The sequence below is a fragment of the Rutilus rutilus genome (genome assembly GCF_951802725.1).
Source record: "Rutilus rutilus genome assembly, chromosome: 1".
In the NCBI taxonomy this organism is placed as follows: Eukaryota; Metazoa; Chordata; class Actinopteri; order Cypriniformes; family Leuciscidae; genus Rutilus; species Rutilus rutilus.
The window spans coordinates 41,440,984-41,450,983 of NC_140209.1; the positions used below are offsets into that span (position 1 = coordinate 41,440,984).

The 10,000-nt window shown below is 38.4% G+C and overlaps 1 protein-coding gene across 16 annotated transcripts in view; it reads left to right on the plus strand.

Moving 5' to 3' along the window:
• Positions 1 to 10,000, plus strand: part of cacna1aa (calcium channel, voltage-dependent, P/Q type, alpha 1A subunit, a) — a 101,145-nt gene that overhangs the window by 85,371 nt on the left and 5,774 nt on the right. For 11 of the 16 annotated variants that reach the window (XM_084423388.1, XM_084423384.1, XM_084423396.1 and 8 more), the window contains 3 exons: positions 364 to 499; positions 2,335 to 2,448; positions 9,828 to 10,000. The exon at positions 9,828 to 10,000 is cut by the window's right edge and continues 29 nt beyond it. In XM_084423388.1, the coding sequence (XP_084279514.1) occupies positions 364 to 499; positions 2,335 to 2,448; positions 9,828 to 10,000 (423 nt within the window). The remainder of the gene's footprint in view (positions 1 to 363; positions 500 to 2,334; positions 2,449 to 9,827) is intronic. The other 5 variants (XM_084423390.1, XM_084423398.1, XM_084423394.1 and 2 more) reach the window with 2 other exon arrangements.

A 10,000-nucleotide genomic window follows, 5' to 3' on the forward strand; every position in this document is an offset into this window, starting at 1 on the left:
CAGTCAGTAATGACAAGTATTCATTCTAGTTAGAGTAACATTTATTTAAACTAATAAATATGACATGATGACATAATGAATTCAAAGGTTCTTTTCACCAAAAGATAAAAACTGATTAAAACAAAAAAACTGTTATATATTTTTTTTATTGCTGGCCACTTTTCATTCTCTTCTTTCTTCTAATCCATGACCAATAAAACAAAAACAACAAATGTTAATGAAGATCATCTTCCCTCTCCTTGACTCTAATGGACATCTAATGAGAAAAATCATCTAAACCACAATGTGCATCAAACCAGAGCCTTGAGCCCTTCAAGAAATGTAGAGAGCTTGTAAACTGACTAAATATGGGTGTGTTGTCAGGCCTGTTGATGAAAGGATACCGGAGAGCCAATCATGGGTGACGGCGCGAGCTCAAGAGATGTCTCAGAAAGCAGGCAGCTGGAGTCCTGAAGGCCAACACCCAGACGACACAGCAGATAACCACAGACAATCTCAGGTACACAGAGCCTGCCCCATCTCATTTACAATTTACTATTAGGGTATTCATATAAATGCTTGAAATTATGGTAAAAAAAAAAAAATAGTTTAGGTTAGTGCATCACTGCATTCTTAACCTCAAGCATTACCAGATTAATATGGTGGTTCAACAATAAATACAAGTAAAATTGTCCCCACACACTACTGTATGAGATAAAACAATAGTTTTCTAAATGTGAGAGCCACTATTTCATTAGTTATGATTTCTATAGCAGCATGCTAACTCACTCACAGCATGATAATTATTTGTTAGAGCTCAGGACGTTCATGTAGTGTCACTCCATTGGACGTCGCAGTGGATCGATAATATTTTCTCTGCCTTTATAAGATAGCATATCAGATATTCAGTCTTTTGTGGAGGGTATTTATTTGAGATTTTTTTTTTCATAACCATGATCTGTCAGATGGTCTGTCTATCCCTCATCCATGTGCATCTCATTGGCAGAGAGCAACAAAGCACCTTCTCTGTTGCTGAGTAAAAACTGAATTCAGCAGACTTACACACTCTCTTATTCTCGTTTATATTTCCCCTCAGTCTGTGTGTCCATCTGTTATCGTTTATTTTATTTTATTACTCTCACATGTCTGCTTTGTACGGTGAAGCTCATGTCATGGAATATATGCATTAATATTCAGCTGTCTGGGAAGGATGTTTAAACCCTTCCGCAGTTCTGAGTGCCATTGTACTGTCAGGAGTTGAGACACTCCTGCCCAGCTAAACTATTTATTAAATTCATGACTGGAACAGCAGGTGTTTTTATCCTAATCTCATCAATGGGGAAGGCAACTTAAGTGATTCATAAGAAGGAAGTAACAAAAGCTACAGAACAAAGTCCCCAAATTGCTTGGAAAAACACAAGATCTTCTGAGAAGAAACAGTGAGAGAATATAGTTCAGTGAGAAAAAAAAAAAATATATATATAGCAAAGTCTTAAATGTATAGTTCACCCAAAAATGAAAACTGACCAATTAAAAATACCCTAATTTAATCACCCTCATATTGATCGAAACCCATATGACTTGTTTTCTATGGGACATAAAGAGTGAGTTTTTGAAGAATATCTTAAGCGTGATGACAGTGAATGAGGACATTCAATCCCCAATGACAAAAAAGAGGATTCACACATGGTCCATAAAACTAGTGCACTGTAATCTTCTGAAGCCATATGGTAATTTAGTGACTGAAATTTAAGCCTATTTACTGAAATTACTTATGTATATCTGTTCATGAGAGAAGCAGCAATGTCTGATTTGTAATTAGTTCTTGTAAGTGAATGTAAATATAAATGAGTGATTCCATTAACTCAGTGAAGAATAAGAAAAATCGGTAAATAACAATATATTTTTATTTTTTGATAATTTTGAATTATAGTGCACACATCATTGGAGCAACAATTTGAGCAAAGTGTGAGTCAACAAAAGAGATGTGTCCATATATTTCAAGTTGACGCCCTATATCCTGTTTTAAAACTATTTGTGAAAGAGATACAGCGTTGTTTGTAATACCAACATCTCCTGATCTTCTCCGGATAATCTTGTCATTGAATCCCTGCATGTACTTGATAATAGCATCAGATCACTTTATGCAAACCCAACAGCAGTGGCGTGTAGAACAGAGGCTGGGGCAGGACTGTCCTGCTACTCTTGCATCTCCCCACAGGGTGAAGGGAGAGATGAAGGTGGAGATGTCCTCCTTCCATCCACTGTGCTTAGGCCTGCCTCTCAGGCTCCTGGCATTCCGCTCTTGCCTGCTGTCCCTGGGCAGTCATGCATGGTCTCCCTCTGTTTCTGCAGACAGTAGAGATGAGAGAGATGGGGCGGGACGGTTACTCGGACACTGAGCACTATCTGCCGATGGAAGGCCATGGCAGGGCTGCTTCCATGCCTCGACTCCCAGCAGACAACCAAGTGAGCGCCTCATCCTGTCATTCCTTTGTGTTTCCCCCCTTCCTTTTCTTCTACCCGCTTTTCACATCTGTCTTTCCTTTCCTGGCCCTCCAAACAACCCACTTTCCATTGCTGCCTTTGCATTAAACAAATGTGTCCATTGACCAGATAAAGCAAAGAGAACCCATTATAGCATCTGCAATGGATTGATGTCCTGTACAAGCAAGTGTGAGGGTGAGTTACAAACAAGTGAATTATGTTAAGTCACTAATTCCTAACCACTCTAAATGGCTGAAAGATGCATCAGATCAAGTATACAGCCATGCAGTCTCTTGAGTGGAAGACTGGAAGTTGGTATAGCAGCCAGTGGCGAGCAGTGACATTTTTTAACCGGGTATGCTGGGTGGCGCGTTTTGTCTAAAATGCACCTGGTACAGAAACTTTGGATGGGCTTATAATAAGCGAGACACTCGCGTTCGCTCTAGACAGAGTGTTAGCTGCTCAGTTGCTTGCTCTCATGACACATAGCAACACAGCTAAAGTATTCCTTATATGTTTGACCTGTTATTGAAAGTAGCCTACATTTACCTGTTAATGCCTTCACATGCACACGTAAAAGCTTGAGTTGTGTTTGAGTTGAGTCAGGTGCGACTTGCAAAAAGGCCGTTTTTTAAACCAATGAGAATGCGGGACAATGATGACGATACATAACAACAGAGCGTAGGCGCCAAAGCTGTTCTAGATCCGCTTACCCGAAACCCTTCATAACTGACAGATTTGAAGAAAATTTCCATCATTCGTCAAATAAATACGAGAGTTACATACGTATTGCCAACATGTCACCATGTAAGCTTTATGGTACACCTCAAAAAAGAAAATTTATAGAAATGTATAATGTTAATGTTAAGTAGCAAGTCCACGAATGGCATGAGTATGCAGAGCATTCGCAGCTTTTATGGACCGCACGTCCCTGATAGCAGCATATATTACATTTTCATTAGAGACATATGTTTAGCTGTCCAAATACTTTGTGTCATGTTGTGTATCAATCTTCATAACAGATAAAATTCTAAAGACAAAAAATTGCCTATTAATGCTGTGAATTAATAGGAAAACATGTTGGGCCCAGAACAGATCCATGATCTTCATCCGCATACCTGTCATAAATATGCATTTTAAGTATTTGTAATTATCAGAATATGTGTTTGATGTGATGTATTCAAGGATACATATTTTTTTTGCATTCAAACACTCTCTTATTGTAATTGTCTAGATATATGATATCTAGCATATTACAACATGCACCCTCTTTACTTATGATGCATATTTGATGCAGGTCTAGAACAGGTAGAATTTGTGTGTATGTGTTTTTCTTTTCTTTTTTCCTTATCATATTTCTCACCACTGGCCTTTGAGTGAACGCCTCCTCGTTCATACAGACCCAAATATACACATGTCCCTGCCACAAAAAGCAGTTTTATACAAAAAGCAGTATGTCACACAAATAGGACATCTGAATCTCATGGATTTTGTAGCACACTTTGCTATCCCATGTTGCTGTGGGAACTGAGAAGCTGAGAGATTAGAAAAGTAGGTTTTTTTTCTCCCTGAATGAATCATCTAATCATGCTGTCTCATTATAGAATATGTCTTTTCTTCTCTCTTTCTCGTTTTCTTTTCTCTTTAAATTCTTATTTTCCTTTTTGGGTTTAGCTAACTCTGACTTCCTCCCTCAGTAAAGAAGTTACTCAGTGTGTTCGTACAGTATCTTTACAGTATTTTACTATTGTAAATTAAGCTTTGCATTTAACTGTATTTACAGTGCAGTATTACTTTATATAAGTGCTAAAGTGTGTATATATATATATATATATATATATGTAAATTCTGTTTTGCCCAAGTTTGAACTGCATTTCATTCAGGGTCATAAAGCTCAGTGAAATTTGATGCTGAAGCAAACAGTGACTTGGGAGTTGGTACTGAGATGTGGATTTGTGTGAGCATGTGTATGTGTGTGTGTTTATATCTCCCAAGTTTATGTATGTACACTGCCGTTCAAAAGGTAGGGGTCACTAAGATTTCTTTTTTTAAGAAATGAATTATTGGATTCAGCAAGGATGGATTATATTGATCAAAAGTGACAGTAAAGATATGTATAATGTTAAACCACAAAAAATATTTAGCAGCACAACTGTCAATCATCATATTAGAATGATTTCTGAAGGATCATGTGACACTGAAGACTGGAGTAATGATGCTGAAAATACAGATTCACAGGAATTAATGACATTTTACAATATATTCAGAAAGAAAACAGTTAAATTGTAATAATATTTCACAATATTACTGTTAAGCTGTAATTTTATTTCAAATAAATGCAGCCTTGGAGCATATGAGACAAAAAAATCTTATCGACCCCAAACTTTTGAACAGTACAGTGTGAGAGTAATTTACATACATTTCAGAAACCAAGTACAAGAGAGTTTTGTTGGTGTGGTCTCATGCTATACGTACTGTATATGTGTGCAGTGTTGTAGTAGAATACCTCTCTATGGCCACTGTGTCTTGTGATGATCACTGTACCGTTCCTCACCGTATCATTCTGTGTGGTGTACTGTGACGTGTCTCTAACACTGCCTCTGGCCCTCAGTTTGTGTGCTGCTGTGGTAAGTGTCTTTTTCCGTCTCCACTGCTTCTGTGTCTAACCAGGTTCTCTGTGTCTTTCTTTTCTCTCTTTATTTATATATCTCTCTCTCCTTATTCCCTCCCCTCTTTCGCTCTGTTTTTGGCCTCCCCATCCTAATTTACTGCATGAACCCCATCTCCACCTTTTTCTTCTTTTGAGTGCAATCTCTGTTTCTCTCTCCTTCTCTTTCATGCCTGGGGTCACCCACTGTTAATGTGCTTTGTCTTGTGTAAATGCGGCCCTATGTGCTTCATATGTGTGTATTTGTATGGACATATTTTTGCCGTGTCTTGTGCTTTTATGGAAATGGCTGTATAGCAGCCAAGGAGGAAAGGACGGCACCGGGGAGATAATCTCACTGTGTGTGCAACCTCTCTCGTTCATTATTACTTTTTTCTCCATCATCACTCTGTTTGACCCTGTCTGACTCTAACATCTGTCTTTCTGTCTCTCTGGCCAATTCTCTGGAAATCACATCATTTGTGCCCGAATATTTCATGAGAAAATACTAGAAAAAACGTTCAATACTGTAACGTTGTTGTTGTTGTTGTTTTTGTTTTTTGACATTAATTTTAAAAAAATTATAATTATTAAAAGACCCATTATTTCAGCCATTGTAGCAAACCTAATTCAAAATGTTCGATGAAATAATAGTCAAAATTAACTGAAAAAATTAAGGCAATTAAGGAAGAATCATATCATGTAATTTTTAACATATGTATTTAAAAGAAAATTATATATATACACAGTTGTAATCAAAATTATTCAACCCCCTTTGCAAATCAGGTTTATAGGCAAAATGTTTGTAAGTCAGACTTTCAGCTGTTTGCAATGAACAAATCAAATAAAAGTAATTGAAATAGCTCAACACAACAAATGTTTCAAGTGGTTTCCCCAAATTCAACTGAAAATACAACTTTTGATGACTTCTGCAATCTCAAAATTATTCAACCACTTCATGGCAAGCATCTTTAGTACTTAGTGGAACACCCTTTTGCTGTTATGACCTGCTGCAAACGAGATGTATAACTAGACACCAGGTTCTGGCAACGTTTCTGAGGTATCTTAGCCCATTCCTCATGAGCAATGGCCTCCAGTTCAATAATATTCAGTAACCGCCTTCTTCAAATCCCACCAGATATCTTCTATAGGGCTTTTCACACTGCGCTTAATCCTGGGTTACCGTTGTTCTAAACACCGCTTTTAACCCCGGGTAAAGGAGCGTTTCACACTTGTAATTTAGATGCGGGGTTAGCACCACTTTTTAACCGGGGTTTTGAAACCCTGCTCTGGAGCAGTGCAAGCACCTCTTTTGCGGTGTTATCTCCGCATTGCGGTGCCGAACTTGTACAGTGCGAAACGATGTGGTGTTAGAATGTTACAACTAGATGCTTAGCAACCAACAACCAATCGCGTGCCTTATATTCATGCGCTTTGGGCAGTCACTGAAACAACGTGCAATGTATATAAACAGTCGTTTCTGCGTATAATAGGAAAAATATCAAACGGCGATGGAAAAAGCGACAATTGGAGTGAAGAAAAAAAACTTGATATTACAGTAAGCAATGTGTTACATGAGGATGCGCAATGCTAGAGCTTTTATGTAAGCAGGTCACATGCTGTGTTTGTCCAATCAGTAACACTGACACCGCAAATATGCAAATAAGGACTTTAACCCAGGGTTTAGGAATGTGCAGTGTGGAACTTCAGCTTATGAATACCCAGGATTAACTGTTAACCCCGGGTATAGTATGAGCAGTGATAAACGTGAATAAAGATAACCCAGGATTCCGTTTACCCAGGGTTAACTATTTCAAGCGTGAAAAGCCCTTATGGGGTTCAAGTCAGGTGACTGTGATGGCCACTGTAGAATCTTCCAGGACTTCTTCTGCAAACAAGCCTTGGTGGAATTTGAGGTATGCTTGGGATCATTGTCCTGTTGGAAGGTCCAATGACCCCCAAGCTTCAGCTTCCTCACTGACGGCATGACGTTTTCTCCTAGGATTTCCTGATACTTCAATGAATCGATCTTGCCTTCCACACGCTGCAAAGCAGCCCCAGAGCATCATCAAGCGCCACCATACTTAACTGTAGAAAGAGTGTTCTTTTCAGCAGATGCTTCATTCTTCTTCCTCCAGACATATCACTGATCCATAGGGCCGAAAAGATCCAGTTTTGTTTCATCGCTCCACAGAACACAATCCCTTCTGTGGCTTATTTAAATGAGTTTGAGCACTTTTCTTGTGCTTTTGGGTCAGTAGTGGTGTACGTCTTGGAGTTCTGGCATGGAAACCGCATGCGTTTAGTACTCGCCTTACTGTGCAAGCTGAAACCTGAGTGCCTGTTGCCACCAAGTCTTGCTGCAGGTCTTTTGCAGTCACTCGAGGGTTTTTCTGAACCTGTCTTCTCAGAAATATGGTTGCATATGCTTGAGACAAATCCTGTTTTGCAGATTTGTGCTATTGTGAGGGATTCTATTCAGGGGGTTGAATAATTTTGAGAATTATTTTTTGCCAATAAACCTGATTTGCAATGGGGGTTGAATAATGAATGTGTATATATGTATATATATATATATATATATATATATATATATAGCATATATAGCATTATTATTTGTACAGCACAGACATATTTTTAGATTTGTGTGCAGATAAAACCACACAAAACTCCTTGTCTGCCTCCTCCTAATTTATATCTGCTATCTTTGTGCTTTGCAACACTCATTATGTGCTGTGCTCATGTGCATGTTACATGTTATATGCATATGTCTCCACAGTCTTTGTGCGTGAGTCTGCAATTATCTGTGCTATGACTGTGAGTGTGTGACTGTGTTGCTGAGCAGAGATGTGCGTTTTGGTTTTCAATGTGTGACTGGGAGAAAAGAGGGACTTTCTAAGGCGTTTTATTTTATTTTATTTGTTATTTTATTATTTTTAGAAAGTTTGGATGTGTTATTGAGTAACACTTACATCTATACTGGAATATAGTTGTTGAATGCAACACATGATGAAGGAACAACCACTTGTCCTCAGGAAATAAATAATATAAATGAAAATATATCATTTTAAATAAAAAAAATAAAAATATAATGCTACTGTGATGGAAGTGGGTGAGAAAAAAATAATACATGTTGCTTTCTATAAAATGCAAAACTATAAGGTAACATTCCTCTACACTGTTTATGTTTTAAAAAAAAAAAAAAAGAAGAGAAATGCAAATTGACTTGCTGCACTCTCCTAGTCTGTATTTGCTACAGGTTACACATCAAAATGGGTGTATGATTTTATTTGTATCAGATTTCTACACATATGAATCAGTAACTGAAAACTCTTCATGGTATGTAATGTTCCATCCACGACTCTAGGTGTCAGTGTTGATGGTGTTTGATAGTGAAGCTGCACCAAAACAGTCAAATTCATGCTTTTTTGAGATGGAAAGGCTCTAATCAGACTAGAGCAAAGGGTCCAGGGCTTGAGCCACTGCAAACCACCCCACTCTGCACGTCCCTCTTCCTGGACCATATATGTGGTGTTGCCCCACACATTCTCTCTAAAGCCTGGACAGCCCCCTCTCTTCGCTCTTTGCCGTGTGCATGACTGTGAGTGATGGATAGAGGGGTCTGCTGGAAGAAATGTGCTTCTCTCAAATGTTGTAGTAGAATGTTTTTATAACCAATGAGTATTTTGACTTCATAGATTCAGTCCTGGATGCATGCGGGGCACGACCTTTTGCAGCTATCTTTGAGTTTCTCTCTCTTTTTTCATATTTTTTCTATCTTTCTCCTCTTCTCAGTCTCTGCATGGTGAATGGTGATTTTGTTTATTTGTTCGCTGGTATCGGCTGAGTGTGTTCGTCAGGTCATACACAATAAAATCACACCAACTCCCAGACCTGCAGAATTTAACACAAGTTTGAAGTCATCATATTGCCCATTTACACCTGGTATTAAGATATGTTTGGGTAGATACGATCACAAATGGTCTGCACTATCTACAGACGTAAGCAGGGTGCTTGTCTTGTTTTCCAATAAAAATGTCTAAAAATATCCTTAAAACAAGATCAATTTACTTGAGAAGCAAAAGTATGTAAAATAGCATGACTTGTTGTTTTTGGAGATATATCCATTACTCCAGTCTTCAGTGTCACATGATCCTTCAGAAATCATTCTAATATCCTGAATTGTTGCTCCAAAATCTTATCAATGTTGAAAACAATTGTGCTCCTTAATACTTCGTGGAAACTGAGAGATGTTTTTTTCAGTTCAAAAGAACAGCATTTATTTAAAGTAAAAATCTTTTGATTTATTGTATCCTTGCTAAATAAAAGTATATAAAAGTATATATATATATAATTTTTTTTATTTAATTTTTATATCTTACTGACCCCAAACTTTTGAATGATGATTCAAGTGATGTGTATATTCACAAAATTGTATACCGTTTCCCTTATCAAAAGTGGCCACAGGAGACTCATATGTCTCAGCTGACCACTTGTGTCGGGATCACCCGAGACGGATGTTAATACCAGGTGTAAACAAGGCCGTACATTCGCACGACCATCTGCCTGCCGTTACTAAATACTACAGAAATGAAGCTCCCTTCTCAAATCTTCCAGACCCATCTATTTCCAATAAACAGAAAACTCTCTCTTCCTTCGCTCCCTTTTCTTTTCTCTCCCTACCTCTTTCTCTGTCCTGTGCCGACTCTTTCAGCAGACCATCACCGATAACAGTCCTATGAAGCGCTCAGCTTCATCTCTGGGACACGGGCGTCCAGGCCGCTCATTGCGGGGTGAGGACTACGCCATGGAGAGGGTCATCCCAGAAGAGGGTCACAGACATGGGCATCGCCATCGAGACCGCAGTCACCGCGCGTCAGAGCGGTC